The sequence below is a fragment of the Macrosteles quadrilineatus genome, unplaced genomic scaffold (assembly GCF_028750875.1).
Source record: "Macrosteles quadrilineatus isolate MER2022 unplaced genomic scaffold, UCM_ALF_1.0 Scaffold_4__1_contigs__length_99947679, whole genome shotgun sequence".
NCBI classification, from domain to species: domain Eukaryota; kingdom Metazoa; phylum Arthropoda; class Insecta; order Hemiptera; family Cicadellidae; genus Macrosteles; species Macrosteles quadrilineatus.
Window position 1 is genome coordinate 25,759,975 of NW_026542597.1, and position 25,875 is coordinate 25,785,849.

The window sequence follows — 25,875 nt, forward strand, 5'->3', positions numbered from 1 at the left end:
AATAAATACAGCTTTAACTTTTGGCGTTTGGCTTGAGCTTGAGGAGAGTACAGTTTTCTGCTTTATTGGCACTAGGCAGCTGTGCCAGCCAGGTTAGCCACTCTTAAAGCTAACACTACACTATCTAGCTAGCTAGCCGCATATAGTATGTAGTTTTCAGATATATTTTTTTATAGTTCCAACACATCCCCCGTATTGGTCTTCTTTTTTTTTCTGACATATTTCAACAGGTTGGAAAAAGTGAAAAGGGTGGAATCACGATAAAATGTTTATTGTGTTTACCAAAAACTAGGAGTCTGCGGGTCCCCGAATTTTTCGGGTTTGGCCAGATAAGATCAGGCCGATAAAAAAAAATGTATTTCCAAAGAAACACTCTTACTTTATACCTATTATTACAGAGGAATTAAAATGTTCAAATGAGGATATAATATTAAGTTTGCTCACGACCTTTAAGAATAAAGACACAAAAGAGCAATTGCCGCACTCTGCCACCAGTCAGAGCCAGTCTAGTCGTCTACTGACAAAAGCTGTGACGCAACACGAACAGTGCAAAGAAAACAAAGTCAAAAGAAAGATTATTTATCCAGAGATACCAGTTTAATTATTTATTGTTTATTCCATACCTAGTTAAAAATATATTTTAGTATTTTGCCTAACAAACTACAATAAAAAAATAAATATCTAATCTAGTGTACATATAAAAAATCTGTAATCTTGTTCTTTTAATTATGCAGTGTCATCAGCATAGCAGACGACATTTCCCCCAAAATTTGGAAAGGGGTCATTGGTCATGAACAAAAGGGGGTCCAGTACAGACCCCTGTGGGACACCATGAGTTATCTGACAAGGGCTAGAGGTATGCCCATTTAAAAGCAACCTCTGCTCACGCCCAGCCAGATATGACCGGGGCAACACCGGTGCACCGGTGCATGTTCCCAGAACGCGCTCAATGAATGTTAACATTCATGGACAACCAAACATGGGACCAAAATTTTGGTTGTCAGATTTGTGATATATCCTCATAGCAACTTTAAGATTTTTGTTCTACGTCTACGTAAGGCATTGTGGTATTACTGGATGCTAGCTATTATGTGTGCTGAATTTTTATTTCAGGTTTAGTGTTGCCTACAGTATTATTTTGAGGCTTCTGATTGGATGAGGGAACGTCATTACCGCAACGATACGGTTGATGCCATCGACCTCGGTGGTGTAATGGATAGAGTGCTGGGCTGACGATCCGAAGGTCCCGGGTTCGAATCCCACCCGTATCACAATTTTTTTATTGGATTTTTTTCATTATCAACAAGTTTGGTTGGTTTGGTTAGGTTATGACGGTTTAATTTTATAATTAAAACATTATGAAATTGAATTTGACCCATTTATAGTTTTATTTTATGAACAGAAATATTTTTTTCTGTTAAACATTCATTTGATTTTTTATTGTTAGCAAGTCTGGTTAGTTTGGTTAGGTTATGATAGTTTAATTTTATAATAAATAAAATTATAAAATAGGATTTGAGGCATTTATAATTTTATTTTATGAACATAACTATTTTTTCGATTAATAAACCTTCATTAGATTTTTTCATTGTCAGCACGTTTGGTTGGTTTGGTTAGGTTATGACGGTTTAATTTCATAAAAAAAATATAAAATTGAATTTGAGGCATTTATAATTTTATTCTATGAACAAAAATAATTTTTCAATTACTAAACCTTCGTTATAGTCAATCAGAAGCCTCTAAATGACACTGTTGGCAAAATTAATCCTGAAAAACAAATTGTGCATTATGTGTTCTTGTTCTTACATATTTTTATGATTGGTGCGGCTGAAGGGAGGTTCTCGGGATGAACGGCGAGAGCAGGCGTAAACAAAATCGTCTGCTACTGGCGTGTGACGTAATTTTTTCTACATTATTTGTTGACTGTTTTGACTGAACTGAAAATCAAATCAAATCACTCAGACTCAGGACTCAGTAAGTAAGTGAAACCATTGTGAAACAGTGAAAAAATAACTGCTGACAAATAAGCCTAGGCATTAATGAAAAGAAAAGTGTTAAACTTAGTGGAAGTGGAGTGATATTGGTGTTAATGAACTAAGTCCTAGATTTAAAATAGTTGCCTTCTGTTTTAATTAGAAAATTAAATTATAAATAGAACAAGGCCACAGTTATTTTCTTGGTAGGCCTATAAACATACCTAATTATGATTGAGTCCTAACCTAAAAGCTAAAAGATTGAACAATGACTTATTCCGGTGCAACAGCCTTGGTTCAGCTGTGAATAACAAAATATAGGCCTAATTAGTTCCAGTTTTCATTTCTTGCTACAAAATGGGTCAAAAGCAAACTTTGGTTGTTGAAAGATACAGACACTTCTTTATTATTGTTTTGTTTGTAATCATTCTCTCATTTGTTTTTATAATATTTGCTTTACTGAATATATTTTCTAAGAGTCTGTATAGCAACAGCAATACCAAACTTGAACAAATCTCATTTGATAACTTGCAACACATTCCTGAAATTGTTTTGACGAAACGGCCTCTGATATCAGGTAGTAGGAACTACCGTTGCAGTTACTACGATTGTTTCAATGTGTATCGTTGTGGCAGAAAAGGGGCTGATCAAATATCAGTATACGTTTATCCTTTTAGAAAATATGTGGATGAAAGCGGTTCATCTGTAGGCCCACAGATGTCTAAGGAGTATTTCACTATCTTGAAAACAATTGTTAAGAGTAAATATTACACTCCTGATCCAGAAGAAGCATGTATTTTGGTCCCTTCAATCGATACACTAAACCAAAATCGGCTGCGTTTGAAGGAGATATCTCAAGCACTTGGACTACTGCCGTAGTAAGTATGATGTTTAGGTTTAACCTTGTAACTCTTGGTTTAGGCTTAGTAATCTTGGTTAAAATCTTAAATGAGCATTATTTTAACTTCTAATTTATATCTGTCTCTGATTAATACTGACTGCAAACAACAACATAAATTAACTTACTACTTAGTATCAATTTAAAGTTGTCTTTGTATTCCATTTTATGTAGGTACCTGATTATCAAATGTTACATAGACTATTTTGGCTAAAATTTGATACCCAACTCCATTGTAATTATAGATTGCTACAATTCAGTGGCGGCTAGCCCATAAGGACTGTCGGACGCTGCGCTCCCAACAATTCATAAATAAATTACATTTTTATATTCTTCGGTTTAATTAAATTAAAATTACTTTAACGAGTACTTTAAACAATATATAACATAAATATGTCAAATAATTGGATACCGGCAATTCAATTTAGCATAGACTCATTTTTGATCGTCGCTTGTTTAGTAAGGACGGCAGCCAGACCGTCCCAATCCCAATACATGTAGTCTTCAGAACAACCGAACAGCGCTGAGGGTGCCATGGCGTCATTCCAATGCTTTAGCATAGGCGCTTTAGGGCAGAGTCCAAAGCTGCACGCACACCCTTAAATCAGGGTAGCCACCACAATCTGGATATTCTGTATTGCAAGCTAACGTTATGATGGGTAGAACTGATGTTGTCGCACCGGTTTGTCATAAGTCAAACCATCTATCTAATTTCTAAAACTAGAAAACAACTGCAGCTAACCTCGAAATGTAATTTTGGTTTGGTTTTGTTGTTTAGTGATTAATGAATAGTGATGTTGGAGTACTGTTCGTGAATGTATTTAAGTAAAATACTAACTGTATTCTTTATTAAATTGATTTCACATCCAGTTTTGTTAAAGGTTTTGCATTTCTGGTTAATCAATATTTTTTTAATAATAGTTTTAGGTTCGGGTACCGGTGTAAGTTTAAATGCAATTTGTTTTTGTAAGCTGTTTTACTTATTTGGCTTTCTATTCCTTATTACCTTGGATATTTTTTGGGATATAATCACTATTTTGTTAATGTTATTTTCAGGACATTCCCATTTGCAGATACTGTTATTAAGATAAACTAGTGCACCTGCTGCTCGAATTCGAGCAATTGCAAAGTATTACAGGCGTTATTTCAGAACAAATAACAGTCATAATTTCTGATGACTTAACAGAGTCAACTCAAGGATAATGTAATAAATCACTCCACTCCAGTTATCGAAACTGAAAACAAACTCACTCTGAATATAACGAACGTTCTTGTGGGTATCATGTCTTTACTATGAACAGCTGTTTTAGTATGAAATTTTATTCGTCTGTTAAATTAAATCTTTTCTTCTTAAGAAATACATTGAGATTTTGATGGCCTGTGAGGCAAAGCCCGAGGACTTTTATTACAGGAGTTGGTGAAAGGGGGTGTCTACACGAAAAATTCGTTATTTTGACACATCGTTTGTAAAGATCCGTCCATTATTAACGGAGGAGTAGTGTTTTGTTGAAATCGTCGTCACGTATTATATATAAGGATAGGCCTACAATAGCAACCTTGGAAACAAGTTTAGATAAATATATCGTAGGCTAGGCCTATGTGTGTTTGTATTATAAGTTTTAGCCTTAAATTTTTTCAGTTCTTTGACAAACGTGATTGATGTTAGGCTTTCGTTTAGGTACATATAAAATATGCAGAACCCTTCCACCACCTATGAACACCAGCCGCTAACTGCTACAACTGATATAGAAGTTTGGGTTTTATTTTATTTATTTTTTTTAATTTTTTTTTTTTTTATTTTTGCTTCCAACAGTCCAAATAAACCAATTTACAATTATTTTTTTATATAATGCTTACTCAATGTTCCTATAACTAATGGTCAAGCCAAACATGGAAAGGGGCTTAAGAATCTACTTATAGAGAGAACTTGACAACAAGAACAACAACTAAAATCTGAGCAATGTTGACTAACAATGATAAATCTTTGATATAATTGGATCTTTGATATAATTGGGTTTTGATTAAGTTATGTCTTAGTTAATGGTTAAATCAGTACCGTATCGTAACTTAATATCACTGATTAAATACGATTGAGTTGGATGTTTAAAGTTTTGCCAATATTTCAATGATTATTCCTACCCAATTGTTTTTTAGTTGGTATGGTGGAGAGAATCACCTAATATGGAACATGATTCCTGGTTCACCACCCGAATACAACACAGTAGTGGATTTATCACTGGGAAACGCTTTAGTAGCTGGAGCTGGATTTGATTCGTGGACTTATCGTGTGGGCTTTGACATTTCACTTCCTGTTTACAGTCCTTCAGCCTCAACACTTGATACTGACAAATCTGGTATCATGAAAAGGTAAGCTGCAGGTGAAATCTCTTAACTTATTAGCTGTAGTAAAACCTTTCCTATCTGCCTAGGGGTGGTAATACTTGTAACTCTTGACAACTTCTTGCAGACATTTTCAGTATTCTCGTTCCACAGTAGTCTTGAGTCAAGTTGAAAGTTTGACCGTCCCTGGCTGGGGCTACATGTCATAGTTTGAGTTTTGTCAGCATTGAGGCTTAGCCTATTAACTTAAAACCATTCCCTGGCCTTTTAAAAAAATTTCATTTGCCCTCAGACTTGCATCTCCTGGTGTTTTACCCTTTGAAAATTGTGGTGACACCTGCAAAGAGTTATCACTTAGCAAACTTAAGTCATTTATTGCAATGATAAACAGCACAGGACCCTTGACCGAGCCTTGTGGGACACCTTGGCTCACTGAAAGGGTGGAAGATGAGGCTCTTGGTATTGAGACTATCTGCAGACGATCTTGGATTTAGGAGCACAGAAAATTTAGAACTGGTCTTTAAACGCCATATTTCTTCAATTTTTGTAGTAAAACATTTTGAGAAACACATTCAAATGCCTTGCTTAAATTGTCAAGAATTAGAGATACTAAACCCTATTTTTATGCCTTCATTGTCTTCATGATATATTAAAGGCCAGACTTGACACAGCAGTCAATGTTGATTTCTGCTCTCTGAATCCATGTTGGGAGGGCGTCTCCAAATAGCTTGTTTCTTTCAAAATGGGATATACCTAGCCTACATTGCACATTCAGGAAAGAAACTCTCAAGTTGCTTTGACTATGTCTACATTTACCTTGTATGGACATGCTGCGGTTACCTTCAGTCTATTTAGCAGTCTGTTCTATCCCTTCTGTGGCCTGCTCATTCGCCTGAATGAAAAACGCTAAAGAATCACATTCTTTGGCCAAATTGATTCATTCATTTAAATAATCCTTCTTGGCAAAGTCCACACCAATTTTAAAACTGCCATTAGGCCTAGTTTCTTCGCTGGCCATCTTTTCCTCAGCGGTATTGATTCCTGATATCTTAGTGGACAATAACTCCATTATTGAATCAACACTTGTACCTTTTCTAACCCTTCTAAGGTAAAACCAAGCGTTCTTTTCCCCAGCAACAATGTTGACAGAGTCCTCACAATGTTGTTCAAAGGTGGTTTTGAGGAGTCCTCACAAGTTCCAACAATGATCTTTGACAAAGAGGTAAGCCCTGAGGTTGATAAAGATTTCATCACTTGATCATGTTTCATTCTTCCTGTCTCTGGCCTGTTCTTCTTGCTGCCAATGCTGTTTCCAGTAGTTCCTTGTTGCTGGTCCTGTTTAGGGGAGTGTGTGAGACCTTTTTCTTTTCTCAGGGGTATCCAACCATTATCAATATGAGGGAAGTCAGATTCTTGAAAAAGTTATGTATATCTTACATTCAGCATAATGTTAAATTCAATATGATGAAGCTAAACTAAATGATTAATTACTTGATAACTCGGACTCACACGTTCACGTTTGTGCAGGAAGTGGCTGGTGATATCCTCGCAAGTAAACATCCACCCAGAGTACAGTATGGAGTTACAAGGTCTGGCTGAGACCAAACCACAGCTGTTGGTGTTGGAGCCATGTCCTGGCCAGACCAATACATCGCTGCGGTGTGCTGGTCCCTCCAACACTGTCTACCACTATCCAGAGATACTTCAGGTGTGTATAATTAAGCGTCTAGTGAATCTGTAGTGAATTAGCGACAAGATTTCTCTAACAACAAAGCTAGCTTACAGACAGTTATATAAATATCAGGTTAAAAACATAGCCTATGTTAGGATGTAGTGTATCGTGGTTATTTCTTGTGTAATGACAGGATCGTTGATATACGTAAACAAAGTTTCTAGCATCATTGTACCAAAGTGAGCTAGGGGCAAGCCGTGGATGGATGTAGCCCTATAGCTGAGTGCTCATCGTAATCTTTAACAATCAAAATGTTGCCGGATCTATCCTAAAAAAGTCAATAGCAAATTGACCGTTTGAAACTGGACCCAACTGTCCCTGATCGTTGGGCTTTAAATAAATGATCATAGCTAATGAAACAGCTGATCTTTCAGTTGATCTCTCAATAACAAAAGCTACACAGATCATCTCACACCATTCTACACTCATCCGTCACTCATATTTGGGTTAAAATACACACCTAGGTGGCGTCCCCATCTTATTTGATAATGATTATGATGGATGAAACACAAGACTGCTACTAATAGTTCACTGATGAAAAGTTGAAGGTATAGCGTAATCTAGTCCTAATGTTTAGAAAGTAAGACTTCAGAACTCTTAACTTTGTTTCCGCCTAATTTCACTAACGTTATCAAGTCTTATAAAGAACAATTTTAGTTGAGTTCATCATATAATTTGTAAAACTGCTTCAGTAACGTTTGCATTTAAATAGAACACAATGCCTTTTTTTTAGCTAGTGGAACATTAAAACCTATGATGGAGTTTATTGTACATTGCGACAGAAATTCCTAAATGGCGCATATGGGACACAACTTCAAGCCGTCTACCTCACATGGTGATAGCAGTAACTAGAATGACATTTTTTATTGTTGTGTGAACAGGAAGGCAGTTTCTGCCTAGTGCTGCGTGGAGCTAGGCTAGGACAGCCTACACTGCTGGAGGCTCTAGCGGCTGGTTGTATACCTATAGTGGCAGCAGACACCATGGTCATGCCCTTCGCTGATGTCATTGACTGGAAAAGGTGAGTAACGAGCTTATAAAGCCATAAGTCATAGAGACAGAAAACTTTCGCATATCCGGGTTATACAGGGTTAGGCAAAAGTCTGGAAACCCTCCAGTTAACTTTTTAACGCGTTGCAGTAGGAAAATCTAACTCGGCACATATCTACAACCTAAGAAATTGCACTTTTCATCAAAGTTACAACTTTGCCCCAGTCCCAAAATGGTGTATTTAGGGGGCAGCCCCAAATTTTCAAATGTAAACACCTATCATGTGACCTCTCATGTTAAAGAGTTTATGAAGAGAAATTGAATGGCGCAAACCAGAGGTCAATATCGCACCCCTAATCAAAATGGCAGCCATTTTAATTATTTAAGATGAGCAAGCAAGATAAAGTCTGGACACCCCTAGTTAACTTTAAAATGTTTATATTTTAATACTGACCAAAAGGTGAATTATTTTTTTTTATAAAGGTATGCTGAGTTTAGTTTTCCTGCTATAACCTGTTAAAAAGCTAATAGGGGATATTTTAAAATGACTGCCATTTTGATTAGGGGTGCGATATTGACCTCTAGTTTGCACCATTTAATTTTTCTTGAGAAACCCTTTAAAATGAGGGGTCACATGATAGGTGTTTAAATTTGAATATTTTGGGCTGCCCCCTAAATACCCCATTTTGGGGACTGGGTACAAGTTCTAACTTTAATGAAAAAGTGAATTTTTTATGTTGTACACATGTGCCGAGTTTGGTTTTCCCACTGCCACACGTTATAAAGTTATCTGGGGGTGTCCAGACTTTATCTTGCTTGCTCATCTTAAATTGAAATGGCTGCCATTTTGATTAAGGATGCGATATTGACCTCTGGTTTGCGCCATTCAATTTTTCTTGATAACTCTTTAAAATGAGGGGTCGCATGATAGGTGTTTACATTTGAAAATTTGGGGCTGCCCCCAAAATACTGGAACAAAGTTGTATTTTTAATGAAAAAGTGCATTTTCTTATGTTGTACTGTAAATATTTGCCGAGTTTGGTTTTCCTACTACAACGCGTTAAAAAGTTAACTGGGGGGTTCCAGACTTTTGCCAAACCCTGTACAGTAGCATGTTGCATTGGGCATGTTTAATTTTAAACCTTTGGACATGTTCTCTAGCAGAAAATGGTGTAATACCTAGTTTTAGAATTTTTGGCTGTATTTTGCAACTTTGCAGCCACAATTTGTAGACTGAGATATTTTCAGCAATTTGGCACTGTCAAAGTTCTAAACATGCCAGATTAGCAAGTGTCATGTTTTGGTTTTACTTTTAAATGATTTTGTTTTAGTAATTTAATCATCCTTCAACGTATGTTAATTTTACTTCCCTGAATGTGTCAATTGTTTGATCCTAATCACTAAAATTGTATGTTATTTAGTAAAAAATTTAGGCCTAATTCCATATCCAAAAATTTCCCTTTTGTGAACTGTACTGAACCATTTCTTAAGTTCTTATTTTTATTTTATCAATCAAGAAAAGATACAATCTAAGAAATATAAGGTGCAATCGCAGTTTGTTGACTACACTTTATCTTTCCAACCAGAGCCGCTTTGTTCGTGGGCGAGGCAGATCTGAACACCATCGTAGACCTTGCTGCTGGAGTGTCACCTCGTCACAGGGAGGAGATGAGTGAACAAGGACTGTGGCTTTACAAGAAATACTTCTCTTCTGTTGAGGCACTAACACTGACAGTGCTCGACATAGTCAATGATAGAGTGTTTCCTCACCACGCCAAGGTGTATGAGGACTGGAACTTCCCCAACTATAAGGTATGTACTTGTGACATCTTTGAGTGTACAAGTCCAAAAGGCTTAAAGTCTTTAGAGCACAACGTAGGTTGCATGAAAAGTAAGGTTGTGCAGGCCAGACTTTTTTTACTTTGGGTCGAAAATTTGAGCCCTCAGGACTTGGACCAAGATTTGGTCAGGCCAAAATCAGGTTGTTTTGGAAAGATTGACGATCCCCCATATCACAAAAAGTTCAAAAGCTTCGTAATGTTTTCTGTGGTTTTGTCAAAATCAAGAACATCTTCTGCGGACATGGTGTAATCGGGAACATTATTTGCGGTCTCAGTAAAATCTTCTCGGTCATGTCATTATCATCTCTGCTAGGATCGCGGCAAACTGATCCATGAGACCAACTAATGGCCTAAAGATCACATCACCAAAGGGGTGTGCCCAATTTATGGTGTCTTCATTTTTTGCTACACATTGAGCAATAGTGATCATTAGGATTTATATTTCTTAGTGTCTTTCGGTACATTAAGGACATGTCCAATTAAAAACTGAAACTTCTCCGAGGACATTTTTGAAATTTTGTCAAGTAATCAAATACTTTATTTCAGTTATCAAACTATGTGTTTTAATGAAATGAATAAACTCTGTTTACAGAGGATTCCGCAGTCGCCGCTGTTTCTCCCGCTGACTGCACCTCGTGGCCCAGGGTTCACAGCCGTCATCCTCACCTACGATCGTGTAGAAAGTCTCTTCACCCTCATCAACAAACTGATCACTGTGCCAAGCCTCAGCAAGGTGATCGTTGTGTGGAATCACCAGAAAAAACACCCTCCTCCATGTAAGAATTGTTGGTATACCCCTTGTCTCAACTGAAAAAGGTTTTAACCATCGGAAGATAATGTAAGAATGAATTAAGGTTATGATGTTTTTGGTAAAGATGGCTTTAGGCCAGGTATTTAAAACAGTATGCTTACCTAACTGATTACATATTAACTATAATTTTTCAGTATTAGACTCTTTGTTCTTATAAAAAAAACCATTAATCATACATCACTAATCAGTACAATTCACTCTTGTATTGAACTGCCTAACTTGGTTGATATGATCCAAACACAGACCGAGACCTTTGAGGGTATAAAAGTGAACAAACCGAAAACATTATTATTAATTATTAACCAGATTTCAGTGCTATGACCATTCTAGACTATAGTTGTATAGTACTTTTATTACTCTATCTTACACGGCGTTCCATATTCACCTGCTGTAAAACCACTTGATATAAGGAGCAAAATCATATTTTTTCAGTACAATAAAAATGTGATATCGTATAACTATGCGTAGCAAGAATTCTAGCACATTTGAGGATTTGGGTGACAAAGGCATATAGGCTACAGTTTTTTACCAAACTTAACATGAGATATGTCTGATTAAGTCCTGTCATACCATCATTCCTTTATCTGCCACCAGTCCTTCTCTTAAAATATATTCTAAATTACATTGTTGCAAAAAAGACTATCTTTTCTCCATCTGTAGTCCATATTTTTTGTCATGGAGGAGTCTAAGGGCTACAATATGGATTGTTATTACTTTGTTGCCTGTAATGTTTTTTATCATTTTTAATTTTGAGTTTGCTTTTACCAAGACTTGTGTTCCAGCACATTTATGGCCCAAAGTGAACAAGCCTGTGAAGTTGATACGTACCAAAGAGAACAAGTTGTCCAACCGCTTCTACCCTTACGAGGAGATAGAGACAGAGGCCATTCTCACCATTGATGACGACATTATGATGTTAACGGCTGACGAACTTGAGTTCGGGTTTGAGGTATGAGGACTAATGGGTGAAATAAAATGATGGTCCTTTTACCTATTGGAGTCAATTAGGTAATCAACACTAGGTTGGATTATATAAATATGCAGTGAACTGTTCAGTTCAGATATGTTATCAGCAGTGGCGTAACTAGAACATGGCTTTGGGGGGGGGGATGGAGGAGGCCCAATACCGGGGGGCCTGGGGTGTATGGAATACCCCCCAGCCAAAGGGGGGGGGGGGTCCGGGGGTCCTCCAGAAAATTTTGAAAAATTCGAACTCCAAACTCGCTTTTTCAGGCATTGTAGAGGTGTAAAGAACGTTCAAAAGAACTCCAAAAATTTACCCAGTTGAGGCCGGTCTCTGACCGGTCAGTATCAGGAAATAGTAAGTAACTAAAAAATCAAAACCACAACACAACAAACGAACAAATTATCATTAAGTTGTTGTTGTACTGTAGCCTTCTGTGCTGCGCGTGAAGAGCCGTATCTACTGAATTTTTATTTCAAATAGATTTTGACAGGCTGAAAACTTAATGTATTATTGATCAGTATCAGTGGCGGCTCTAGGACCTTGTCTAGGGGGGGACTCCGGGGGGTTTGGGGGGTGTGGAGCACCCCCCAACCCGGAAAAATTTTTAAAATTTTAAAGCCGTTTGGTGACTTTTTAAAGCAATTTTAACGCCTAAAACTGTGTCCAATAATAGTCCAAAAACTCCCATTTCACCTGTTGTTTGTCATGCATGAGCAAATAGACATAAGTAGAATAAAGTAAAGTATATTTTTTTAATAGTTTTTACCAATTTATTTAATAGATCAGATTTATTATCCCAATAGAACTAGGCCTATATTAAATATGAATAGATATTGCAAAACATAACAATTAATCCTCTATTGTGGTTTCTATTTCATAATTCAACTTTTTAAACCTAGTTTTAATTTGTACTGCTCAATTTCGGAATTTTGGGGGAGGGGTTTGACTCTCTAACCCCCCTCCCTGCCTACGGCCTTGTAAAACGGGACTACACTGTATTGAAAATATAACTAACAATTGATAATTTAATAGTAAAAAATGCACGGCAATAATGAGTAGATAACCAAACGGTAAGGCCTGACAATGATTGAATTGTATAATTTAAACACCCACGGCAATAACGAATAGAAAACCAAACCATGAGGGTAAGGCTTGACTAATTGTATTTTATATTAAAACATCCACGGTAATATGAGTAGAAAACCATACCATGAGGATAAGGCCTAACTTTAATTGTACTGTTTGAATGTGAAATCCATCCTCCTTTCTTTCTGCCCGGCGAAGTGATCTATTACTTTTTCGTTGAAGTTTAAAGTTGACAACAGCTTTTTTTCGATAGAACACATAGCAAGCGCACTTAGTCTGTCTTGTTTCATGGTACTCCTGGTAAACGTTTTAATTCGTTTCAAAGTAGAGAAACAACGTTCACTTTCCGAAGTAGTCATAGGTATTGTGCTTATGATTTTTAAAAGTTTGATTGACTCTGGAAGCACATCTTTGAGGTTGTTGTCATAGACAAAGTTGAGTAGTCTTAATGACCCTGTGGCCGTTGAAAAATCATCCCTATTGTAAATAACATTTAACTCCTGTTTCAATTCAGTTTTATTTAGGCTAAATAGTTCCGCAGCAGCGTGTAACTCTTTTTCGGGAAACTTGGTTTTAAACTCCCCAAACAAACTTGGCTGAAACAGTTTTGCCGCGGACAAATGATTTACAAACGTAAAACGGTCATCAATTCCCGACGTAATTATGTCACACACTTCCTTTGCGACAACGCGTTTTTGATCGTCGTATCTTCTCCGCTTTTTGCTCGATTCGGGTTCACTATCTCTCGGTTGATCTAACATGGTCGAGTTTCTTACGCGATCTACCACAGTTTTGAAATCGCCTACAAACTTAAACGCCTTGACGCAATCAATTGTTGTTTGCTGCAGTTGGTTGTACAGAATGTCACTGTGGGGCAGTATTTGATTGAAAAAGTCCAGCCAGAAAATAAAGTCTTCGTCTTTTAGAATACTTCTTAGGCCAACAGCTTTATTTATTGTGGCATAGTCATTGGTGTCATCGTCGAGTATGTAACTTAAACATTCCTCCAACTCTCTTTGATAATTAAAAATTGTGCTTACAATTCTGGATTTAAAATTCCACCGAGTACCTGAGCTTTTTGGAATACGACGTTTTACTATCTCATCGAGAACTGCAGTTCTCTTTGTTGACTGGGAAAAGAATGATGAAAACCCCTCGATATTACTGAAGAATATCTTAACCTGCTTATTTTGTGTAGCACTGCGTTCAATGATTAAGTTTAATTGATGTGCGTAACAGTGGACAAAATTTGCATTCTTATATTTAGATTTTACACGCGCTTGTACTCCCGTGTGTTGGCCACTCATTACGGAAGCCCCATCGTAGCTCTGGGCAATGACTTTATCAGGAGTTTTGTCGAGGTTTAATTGCTCTAATACTTCAAAAATTGTTTCGCTAACTGATTCTGCATCATGGCCTTTTGGTCTAATAAAAGTGATAAATCGCTCGTGAATCGTGCCATTCAGCTCGTACCTAATAACAAATACTAGTTGGGATAAAGTGGCACAGTCTGTTGTTTCGTCGGCTTCAATAGCTACATAGTCGGTTTGTGTCAATTCGTCACGAATCATTTGCAGACAAACGTAATATATTGAGTCCAATAACTCGTTCTGTATGGTTTTAGACAGACCCAAAAACACTCGGTTATTTGTTTGATTTATGTGCTGTTGCAATGTTACATCCAGCTCCGCCATAAGGTTAACCAAACCACGAAATATGCCAGGATTTTTTGAATTTTCGCGTTCATCATGTCCTCGTAATGCTAATTCAAACGCTCCACAAAATTTAATTGCATCAATTAGCTTACTTAGAATGTATCGATTTTTCGAAACATCTTCATTTTGTTTTTGTATTTTTAACCTATATGCATTGTCCAATTGGCATCTAATATCAACTTTACCTAAAACAGCATATTCTATTGACGCATTTATGTGCTTTTCACTTGTTTTGTGTTTTTTTACTTTTTCCAGTAGATGTTTAAGGTCTGAAATCCCGTCTACAGTCCATGCTCTATCTTGAACCCCCATGACCAAACAAGTGTAGCAGAAAAATGAATTTTTAATTGAACAGCCACATAGCCAATCGGCATGATTGTACATATGTGGCGAAAATTTTCGTGTGAAGCTATTCTTATTCTTTGAACTGTTTTGAATTTGGTTTATGTTCATGAAAGGTCTAGGAGGTCCTAATTTTTTCAAAGAAATTCTGTGGTCAATATTTTTGATCCCTTCATTGATAATCAGGCTAACTTCATTAGTGACGTTAGCCGTCGACGACAACGAAATGCCGCCGTCCATTATTATTTAGATTTAGGCCTTCAACCCACGGCAAATTTACCCGTAATAACTTATTAAGACAATAATAAGTAACTATAACTAAAGTTGTCCGAGTCACTTTACCTATGGTTAGTTTACTTCGTTTTCGGGTTGATTAGGTTAGCCTATACTAAAACTACAGACGTAACTTATTGACTCAAAAATACCAACTAACTAACTCAATCAATTAAGTATAACTATTAATAATTTCTACTTAGCTCTTTCAATCTTCAAAAAACTACCGCTGCCTTCCTTAGGCCTCCATCACTATCACTAAACACTATTGATCACAAAACAACAGGTCGTTTGGCACTAAACTATAACTGAACTGTGGTCATGGACATGGAAAGAAGTGAGGTTAGTTTATGTTTATGGTAGTGACAGTGTGGATTATGGCTCCAGCGCTGCCAACATGGTTCTTCCTATCCTAATCGTGTGTGATGCAGAATTATCCAGTTTAGGGTGGCTGCCCTGATTTATGGATGCGCGCGCAGCTTTGGACTCTGCCCCAGAGTCCCTATTGTAAAGCATTGGAATGACGTCACGGCACCCTCAGCGCTGTTAGGTGTTTCTACCATAACACTACATGCATTGAGTTTGGGACGGAGGTTGCCGCCGTCCGCAATCCACATTATGAAAGCGACTATCGCAAAACAGTCATTACTGGATTCAAAATTTAAAACTATTTCATTTCATATTATTATCATATTGATTAAGTAGTCGTAAATAATTGTAATTTAATTTTAATTACGACATATTATTTTTTTATTACATAAATAAAAAAAATATTGATTTCTGTATTGTTGGGAGGGCGGCGTCCGAGAGTCCTTATGGGCTAGCCGCTACTGATCAGTATACCTACAGTGTTGAGACATTTGTTGAGACACTTAAGACACAATCAACAATGAAGATTGACAGTCAAAACCAATATTGTTAGAAAGCCCTTAAATTTCTTGTTATTTGTGTATGTCAGCTGTAAAGAGGATTTAAACGTAAAATAATATCCTTAGGCTACTGTTAAAACTTGATATTAATATAGTTGTGAAATTCGTGTTGCCTAATATAGTTGGGTTAGTTCGAGTAAAATAGTTGGATAATTCAGTGGCTCCCCCCAAATATTTTTTTCGTGCGATGCCTCTGACTGTAGGTAAAATTATTGGGCGGAAAGAGTGACCCTCCCTAGAAACCAGAAACCCCTACCCCACCCGCCCCTACACCACGTGTCGTCGCAAAGTAAGCAAGACGGAATGTTATTGTATGTTATCAGGAACTGTCATCACTTTCAGTATGCTCAGTTTTTGTTACCATACGCTTTCTAAACAAATCTGTTATTAAGCTTTGCTATGCTGATGCTTTCCTCTTAGACATTGTGAACACATCATCACTGAATAACAAGTAACACGCAGAACACAGGCGACAAGCACAGGGAAACGCGCCAGACCCAGAACAGACTGAGCGGGAACTTACAGCGCATGAGCGGCAGTGTTGCCGACCTAATATGATGACTTTCCACGTAATTGCCACTGGAAATCCCAGATTTTATTCGCAAAGATAATGAAACTACCCGCAACAATTCCTGATCCACCCTCTGTGAACAATGTTCATTATGGAGTAGGTTATCCAGTTTTATTTTTGCCTTTCGGGTGGGGGGGGGGGGGGGTTCTATCCCCCTCATCCCCCCCCCGTAGTTACGCCACTGGTTATCAGGTCCATAATTTCTATTAGTTTTGGAGAGGCTGTAAATACCATACATACTGTACCATACATAGCTATAAATACACTACCCTCAATAAATAAATGAGGATATTAACTTGATCTGTCCACATCGTGCACTGTGTAATATTTTTTGTTCACAGGTGTGGAGAGAGTTCCCAGACAGGATAGTTGGATTCCCTTCCCGCACCCATGTGTGGGACAACTCTACCCAAAGGTGGAAGTATGAGTCTGAGTGGACAAACCAGATCTCCATGGTGCTCACTGGTGTGGCCTTCCACCATAAGGTAACCAAGCTATTCAGATCACACACTCTATTCTACACTCATCCTCCATTCATACTCTGCTTAAAATACACTCCAAATCCAAAGTGTGTGCGGCAATCTTAAAGAGTTGAATTTAATAGCTAAACTGTTGATAGTTAAAATTTGTATCCTAACATGTTGGCTGTGTGATCATTTTGCTAAACTGTAAATGAGAGATTACTAACAGAAATTTGCTCAAAATGTTTGGCTTTGTTCTTTTTTTTAAGCTCTTTTCAAGATTGGTTTTTAAAAGTTTGTTTTTGGTTTATTCTAAGACATTGTGTAACGAGTTATTTTCCTAGACCCGGCTTTTGGCCTAGTGGTTTCCCTGACCTTATCGCAGACCCTGGAACTTTTCCCAGCCATTGTAGGCTGAGCTATCCCCGGCAAACGGTTGCGACTGCACTTACTTTTAATATTTTCCCAGTGCAGAAAATCGCGTCGCAATTGCTATTAGATATTAGATTCCTTTGTACTCCGCCATGCCATCTTTACCCAAACCACAAGGGTTCTCCATCTTAACCTTTAACAAAAATCAAGCTTGGCCAAATGTGTCCAATTGGAGTTATTGATTAATATTTTAACCGACTGATTTTTGAACTGTGTCCAGTACTGGAGCTACCTGTACACGACTGCCATGCCGGGAGACATCAAGGAGTGGGTGGACAGCCACATGAACTGTGAGGATATCGCCATGAACTTCCTGGTGGCCAACATCACCAACAAGGCTCCCATCAAGGTAAGCTTTGTTGACAAAAAAAATACTGTAGCTAACATACAAGGGCTGTCTGTATAGTAGGAATCTAAATTAAAGTCCCATGTTTGCAGGTAGAGTGGACCCGTTGTAATGCTGCTTGTCAAAACAACGCTATTGTTAGGAGCTCGGCGATGCAGGCGGGCCGGGAATACCGCCCTCCCCTCGCTGTTCCTAGAAAATCCGTGCCCTACTACAATTCGCATAAATAGAACCATAAGACTTGGAGCATTAGGCGAAGGCTCATTTTGTTCGTCTGAGAAAGACGAATAAATACAACTTTGAGTGAACGCTCTACGATTTCCCGTTATCAGGTCGAGGAGTTATCAAACGGATTTTCCCAATGTGCCCGGCCAGAGCAGGTTCATTCATCGAGACGGAATCGAAACAAATACAAGACGGATGAACATCCCCATCTGGCCATGCAAAATCCGTTAACATAGTGTACACATTTATATGACCACCCCCGATTCCCCTCCACCCCTTATACTTATTTTCTATATCTATAAACATCTGTCATCCAGCGATAGAATTAAAATAGTGGTTGACACCCTAGACCACCGGAATCTAATCTTAGGATAGATTCATACTTGGCGGGAGCATGGATTTCCCTATGTATAGTTACAAAACCTGGAAGGATTTTGTGTAAAAAAATCTTGCACCTGGGCCGAATCATTGTGATATTACTCTATAATGTTTCTTTATTATTTTTTTTTTTAATCAGTTAATTTTAAGAACTAAACTAAAAATGTAATCCTTGTTTATTAAATAACCTGCTGTTTCCCGCAGGTAACTCCTCGCAAGAAGTTTAAGTGTCCGGAATGTGTCAACACTGAGATGCTAAGCTTGGACCTGAGTCACATGGTCGAGCGCTCCGAGTGCATCAACCGCTTCACCTCCATCTACGGCTACATGCCACTGCATACCGTCGAGTTCCGAGCGGACCCGGTACTCTACAAGGACTCGTTCCCAGAGAAGCTCAAGCGATTCAACGATATAGGCAGTTTATAAACTATAGAGATTTACTATTGAAATACAGGTTTGAAAGTTCACTACCTATTTTTGTAAGATATCCATGACTTTTTTTAGTGCCATTACTGTATCCTTACTCATCTCTAGTGCTTGATTTGTAAAAAATGAGGTGCCAAACTGTAACCTATTTAATGTGGTTAGTACCTATTTATTACAATATTTTATCTTTCCAAAAGAGAGGTACTGGAACACCGTTCTGTCACGTTCAGCCGCAAATCGAGCACTGCTCATCTCCATCTACATACATTTTATTAGTAAACCACCAGTTTTTCAAGACTAGATGGAAATCAATTCAGCCTACTCATAGAAATTATTATCATGAACCACTGTTATCATGAAATTCAAAGCAATCCCTAATGTGCCACTTACAATCAAATTAATTTTATAGGTTTGTTGTGGCATACACAATTTTTATGTGTAAGCCTACATCTCTATTGTGTGCTTGAAAAAAAAAAATACCAAAGCCAAACAAAATATTGAAAAATATAATAGTCTGAAGCGCAGGAATCCTGGAATAATATGATTTTATAATGTACCTAATTTTATTGACCACTTTTTTAATATACCTAAGCAATTATGTTTAGAACATGTTATGTGTTTTGTGTTAGTTGCCATTGTATGCAAAAATCAAAGAGAATAATTTTAAAAAGTATTTGTGTTTGTATTGTCTGTTTGATTAGAACTGTCTCTATCATGATTTTATTATTGTTTTATTAATTTTTTATTTTGCTAAAAGCACTATTTTTTTTTTAATTAAATAATTATTTTTGTTTCGCTTGCATATCAAATGCCATATTTAAAGTGAACTTCAAATGACATTTAGTTAGTAAGGGATTAGTAGGTTAGTTAGTCTGTGATATATATATTTTTAACTATAACTTTATATGACAAACTGTTTAGTTTTATGTATTATCTGCATCTGCAAAACTTATTTACTAGTGCTACAAATGTAAAGTTTGATTATTTGTTGTCCGTAATTAATTGAAAGCTGATGACATACTTTTTTGCATTTAGATTGGAGTGAATGTTGATATTCTACAATTAGTCAACTAATTTATCTGTTTGTAACTCATGTAAGTATGATTACAGTATGTTTGTAAGTATGATTGGGTTATCGTGCAAATAACTCAAACAATTTTGTATTACTACCAGAGTACCAGACTAAACATTGTGATTTTTGTTGCATATTAATTATTTATAAGCATCTTACCTTTTGTCGAGGAAGCGAGCGCGGGACATCAGTCCCTGAGGTCCAGGGTTCAAATCCTGCCAAATCGCCAATGGATGTTTTCTAAGTGATAATACCGCAACCCCTAGGTCTAGCCTGAAGTAATTCCCGGGCTTGTTGTGGGACTTCAATCCCTACATTAGGTATTCTGGTATTCAGTGAAAGCAAAAGAAAATACTTTAAACTATATCCAGTTGAGCCAAAAAAGTTATTTTTTGGTGTACCTCTTTAACCAAAGTATGTTTTTGTTTAACATATAAATTTGTTTATGTTGTATAAATTTTGAAATGTATATTAGTTAGTAAAATGTAGGCCTACAATGTGTATAGATGAATGTGTATAATATTTGTATGGATATACATAAAATATTGTTTGTATGTATAAAAAAGTAAAATATTTGCAGACCTGTCAATCTTTCTTTAATCCTTTGTTTAAGTTTTTCCTCATATAATGCTTTGCTAACAACTGAACTTGCCCGTGTAGCCAGTTTACTAAGCAGGCCTATTCTGCAGAGAATAATTCTCACTGACAGAGATTGGCAAGTTTTATGAGTGACGGTATAATCACTCATTTATCAGATTACCAGAACACAATTGCCCCTGAATATAAATCCAAGGTGGTTGTGACTCATCCAATGCGTTATTTAGATTTTTCAAAATCACACCAAGTTTAAAGTTTTATTTTATTCCCTTCAATTTTTACGATTGTTGGTTTGATCCTTGACTGTTAATACAACTAGAAATTCCATCCCCATGTTAAACTTTTCACCTAATTTTTAACCAAAATCGTCGTATTTGATGTGAGCCACCCACAGATTGTGCTTATCTAAATTAGACTACTAAATATTCTGTCGAATACATGAACATTTTTACCAAGACAAACTAATGCAATGACTTATTGTGAGCTATAGCAACTGTTATGACCCATCAATGTGATTAGCAATTTAAAATAACATACTGGTAGAATATTTTAGACACTAGCGCATTCTGTAACTGGCTAAAAAAACTATGTTCTTTTTTAATAAAAACTTGACGACAGCTGGTCCATATGGATGATGTTATGTCTACTTCAGTATACAACAGTCAATGGTTTGATGCTAAGCAAGCTAGATAATATTCCGAACCCAGATGCAATTTTTCATCATGGGGCTCTTATGAATTATGAAACCATCCAACCAATGTTTGTTGAATGTTAACCAGACTAAGGTTTGGTCTGGTTCTTTTAATAAAAATGTAAAAAGATCACAAATGAAGTAATTCAAATTTAGAGCTACTAAGATGGTATTTTTTACTCAAATATGGAAGATGAGTCAATGGTACGTAGCTTTGTTATTAGCTAAGAACAGCTGTTTCTTGAGCCAGAACGATTTTACTTTCTAAGATTTTGTAGGATCCTCCCTTAAGCCGGGTTTTCCTAGACGCGGAAGAGGAGGGCGGAAAAGCGATTAACATGGCATTCCGCTCCACTTCTAGGAAAACAGTAACATTAAATTACCTAAGACAAGAGGAGTCCGCTCTCCGCGTTCCTCTCTCCGTGCCTAGGAAAACCCAGCAATAAGCTAGATGTGTGCCAATATGCAGGCTACGCATCGCAACACACTGTAGAACACTGTGCCGCCATATTTCCTTACGATGTTGCATGAGCTGGGGCACTCACGTGGGCCGGCATATCACGGTTTGTAGCACAGACACAGATTTTACGCCACACGCTACCACAGAGAAATAAGGTACAGAGGGAACTTGCTTATGGATGAACGTGCACTTTCAGCATCTATAGTATGTTGTGCGGGAAGTGATGAGCAAGGAAGAGCCTGAGCAGTGAGCTCTGAACAGAAATTCCTATCACACAAGGCTCAGGGTCTTCTTCCACTTGAGGCGAGTGAGTTGGACCCGTGTCTTCAGTGTTGGACTTTGCCCTGGACACCAGCAAAAAGTTTTAGACACCACTAACGTGTACCATTGAATGTGATGTCCTCTGTACCATTCCTTACTTTCTCTGTGATGTCACGCAACTCCGGTACAAGGTGGCAAAAACAAGCGACCAAAACAATATAAAATATCAAGGTATTAACTAACAAATTCATTACAAAGTAAAATAACTTTATCTCTAATATAATACCTTCTGAGAGGTCTCTAATAACATGTTAAGTTATGTTAGTTTGGTTTGCTTTCAATTATGCATTATTGAGTTGATTAGTGAATTATCTGCAGTGATACACTAACAGTTAACACTGAGCTGCAGATATTTTAGCCAGGTTCAATGAGCCACCAGAGCTGGCTAAAAAATTGCTGGAAAGGACGACGGCCCTATGAAGGGACATTCAGTTTCTTTTTGTTTTTAATTTACTTCGACTTTTATCTCGAAGTAGTTCGACTTTATTCTAGAAGTACTTCGATATTTCTAGTCTAATTTCAACACACACAACTTTCTCTCTGTTTCTGTCAGTGTCTTAAGTGTCCACTCACTTATGCAAATGTCATGCTTCAATAAAAACAGTAGAAAAGTATTTCAGGCTGTTGAAGGCATAAATTAAAATATCGTTGAATCAGTTGATTAATGATCAACTGATATATTCCAACACATACTCCATGATGTGATGTGTGCTAAAAAACACTTTCTATCTGTCAATTCTGGTCAAAAATATGTCTATAGAAGCACCCCTACATCAACAGAGTTGTGGCAGTTGCCGTAAAATTTTAACAAACGACGGTAAATAGATAGTCTACGATAGCCCTGAAGGGAGATTCAGTTTGTGTGTTGAAATTAGACTATAAATATCGAACTACTTTGAGAATAAAGTTGAAGTACTTCGAGAAAAAAGTCAAAGTACCTTACTTTGAAAATAAAAGTCTAACTACTTCGAGAATACCGTAACGTCTAAGTACTTCGAGAATAAAGTTTAAATACTTTGAGATAAAAGTCAAAGTAAATTAAAAACAAAAAGAAACTGAATGTCCCTTAGGGCCTTTGTAGGGAAGTTAATTACTTCCATACTTTGACCTGCCTTTAAAAAATAATAAATTTGTTGAAAACATTGTTAAGGTTCTTTATAGTTAATTATAGTATTATTATGCGATTTTTTGTAATACTGGTACTGGTATGGATGGGATCACAGCATGATATACCGGTACATATTTTTTTCTAGAATACATGTTATACTAATTTGTATTTGCATTAAATATAGTAAACAGTGCCTACTTAATTTGTTACTTACCTACTATTTTTGTTTAAAATTGCAAAAGGTTTTGATATTAAAAAAATCTCTATATGAGGAAGGTCAATAAACACGGAAGCAATTTACGACTGTCAACAATGATGTTTACATAAAAAGGATGTATCTCAGTTTGCCATAATTGGTGAAGTTTACCTAATTTGGCAACACCGTCTTCTAAATATGGATAAGAGGAGGGGAGCGGTGTCTTTATGTCGTGATATCCCTCCGCAGTGTTGTATTTTATGAGTTGTGAAATGTCATGGGACAAAAACACTTTGATTGTTAACTAAAACAAACAAACACCATGTTTCTTAACATTATTATGTGTAGTTCAGTCATAATACGAAAAATATATTGGTTTTTAGCGCAGAACTATTTTCCCCCTCTAGCGCACAGCTGAGATGTCGTGCCGAGGCACGCAGGTCAAATTACGAACAGTTGCCGTGTGTGATGATTGTGAATCTCAGTTGTGTTTGAGTATGATGAGTATCGAAAGTTGAGTGAATTCGTGTTTATTTCGGTGATGTTGTTAAAGTGCTAGTGTTGTGAAGTGATGGATGCCCCATCAAGTGGGGGAAGAGATTCCCGGTTTAGCATGGGCTACAATATGTCATTGCTAAGTGGTGAAACAGCACCTGAAATTTATACGAGTTCAGTGCACAGTAGACCTTCAACCTCAATAACCTCAGGATTGTCTAGGTCTTCTTTATCGTTATCTAGTGGTTGTAGTGCGGGTTTACAAAGAGGAATTAAAAGAACGTCTTCTGACGTGTGTTTTGATCCCGATGTGTCGAGTGGTAGATCGGGCATGTCTGGAATGACAGGTGATTGTGGTTCGGATATAGTTGACGACCATGGATTTTCCTCTGCTCCCCAAAAGGGTTCACCGCCGTCTAATGGCAAAAAGACAAAAGGACGTGTTAAAATTAAAATGGAATATATAGATAACAAATTGAGGAGATATACAACTTTTTCTAAAAGAAAAACTGGAATAATGAAAAAGGTAAGAAAACAAACCTAACCTCAACATACTACCTCTTACTCTAAACATAACCTAAGCCTAGCCTAGGGTAGGCCTCTAGACCAAATCAATTTGAATTAGTTTTAGACCAAACTAAGTAGGGCTGCACTTTACTTTAGGTCCTACACTCATTCGAATGAAAATATCAATCGATATATCGATTAATCGATTATTTAATTCGATATATCGTTTGGTTAGTTAGGTAAGGTTAACCTAACCTAACTAACCAAACGATATATCGAATGAAACAATAGAATAATCCATATTTTTATTCGAACGAGTGTAGGACCTAAAGTAAAGTGCAGCTCTAAGTAGATGTATTAACCAACTAAGTTAGGCCTACTTATGTATCAGCAGTTAAGTTTACCAAACTGTACATACTTAGGCGGTTCGGCTATTGAATAAGTTAGTGACAAAGGGTACACTTCCGTATCTCTTGTCAAATCAACCAAATTTATTTCATACGGAAACACCATTATTACACCACCATTATTAAGTTATCACACCATTATTCGAATGAAAGATTATTCAATATGGCGATAATTTAATTTGATATATAGGCTACATTAGATTAAATAATCGATATATCGATCATCTTAAGCAGCCTAAACTTCTGCTCTTTCTAACTTTTGATATCCGACTCCATTGTGTTAAACTTATGGGTTGTTATAATCTATAGCCTATTGGTTAACTTAGCCTAAGTAATTAGCCTAAGTTAAATTACTGTACTTAGTCAAAGTTTTTTTATCAAGCTAAATTATCTTTGTTGTTCGATAATCGGACAGAGTCTGAGCCTATCAAAGTTGCAATGTGTTTTCTTTCATTAACTTAATTCCATTCAGATTCAGCACAGATTTTCTTCAGCAATAATAGGCTAAACCTTATAAATATACGATTATCGAGCTCATTTAACTTATGTAAACTGTTCCTAAGTACACTGTATTTCTGCAGAGCACCTGCGATCCTATAAGTATTAGGCCTATCGGTTTAAATATCAATAGGCTATCTAACTTGTAGTTTATAGATTTATGGATTTTTATTATTATAAGAATATTTTATGACTTTTTTCTTTCATTCCATTGTTTGCATAAAATTTAATTTTACCTTATGATGCGATGATAGGCTATGATAATTTTTACCGGTCAGTGATCCTGCGATGTCGACTAGGTATATAGGCTAACTACTAAGTTAAGTTTAATCCGTCTGGATATCAATACCTTAATATAGGCCTGTAAGTATAGCATTGAATTTCCTAGTTTACTTGTGATCTGTTTACGTTTCTATTGGTGTTAACTTAAACTTAGATGTTTAATAAATAAAACTGTTTCCTGTTAAAGGGAACTTATTATTATCGTTGGTTTTTTTCCTAACTTATGTTATGGCCTACATTGATATTTTATTTTTGGGTATTTATTCCGTATAGGTGCCTCGAAGCGAATTTTTAATTTTGATATCTTACTTTATAGTTTTTTACCTCCTGAATCCAAATATACCATTATTTTTCACCGCTGATTAATATTTCTCAAGATATCGCCATAAAAACATACTTAACATTACAATCAACAAGATAGGATGGATAACATTTCAAGTGATTCTGTAGTCAAATAACTTAATGTTCTCTATAACAGGAATTTCGTCACATTATGGAGATTAGA

The 25,875-nt window shown here is 36.7% G+C and overlaps 2 protein-coding genes across 2 annotated transcripts in view; both read left to right on the forward strand.

Moving 5' to 3' along the window:
* Window positions 1-1,976: 1,976 nt before the first annotated feature.
* Window positions 1,977-20,160, forward strand: LOC128991922 (exostosin-2). The gene is made up of 10 exons (XM_054415207.1): window positions 1,977-2,851; window positions 5,026-5,238; window positions 6,739-6,919; window positions 7,825-7,964; window positions 9,520-9,745; window positions 10,367-10,550; window positions 11,368-11,534; window positions 16,810-16,953; window positions 17,582-17,710; window positions 18,515-20,160. The coding sequence occupies exons 1-10, from the start codon at window positions 2,331-2,333 to the stop codon at window positions 18,734-18,736; spliced, it is 2,127 nt and encodes a 708-aa protein (XP_054271182.1). The 5' UTR covers window positions 1,977-2,330; the 3' UTR covers window positions 18,737-20,160.
* Window positions 20,161-23,648: 3,488 nt separating this feature from the next.
* The window catches only part of LOC128991282 (serum response factor homolog), a 136,606-nt gene continuing 134,379 nt past the window's right edge, over window positions 23,649-25,875 (forward strand). The window contains exon 1 of the mRNA XM_054414034.1: window positions 23,649-24,202. Coding sequence (XP_054270009.1) covers window positions 23,753-24,202 — 450 coding nt within the window. The 5' untranslated portion in view covers window positions 23,649-23,752. The remainder of the gene's footprint in view (window positions 24,203-25,875) is intronic.

Coding starts and splice junctions, on each gene's coding strand:
- LOC128991922 (XM_054415207.1), top strand. CDS start 2,331: ATGGGTCAAAAGCAAACTTTGGTTGTTGAAAGATACAGACACTTCTTT. Junction 6,920..7,824: donor ACTATCCAGAGATACTTCAG/GTGTGTATAATT, acceptor TTGTGTGAACAG/GAAGGCAGTTTCTGCCTAGT. Junction 16,954..17,581: donor GTGTGGCCTTCCACCATAAG/GTAACCAAGCTA, acceptor AACTGTGTCCAG/TACTGGAGCTACCTGTACAC.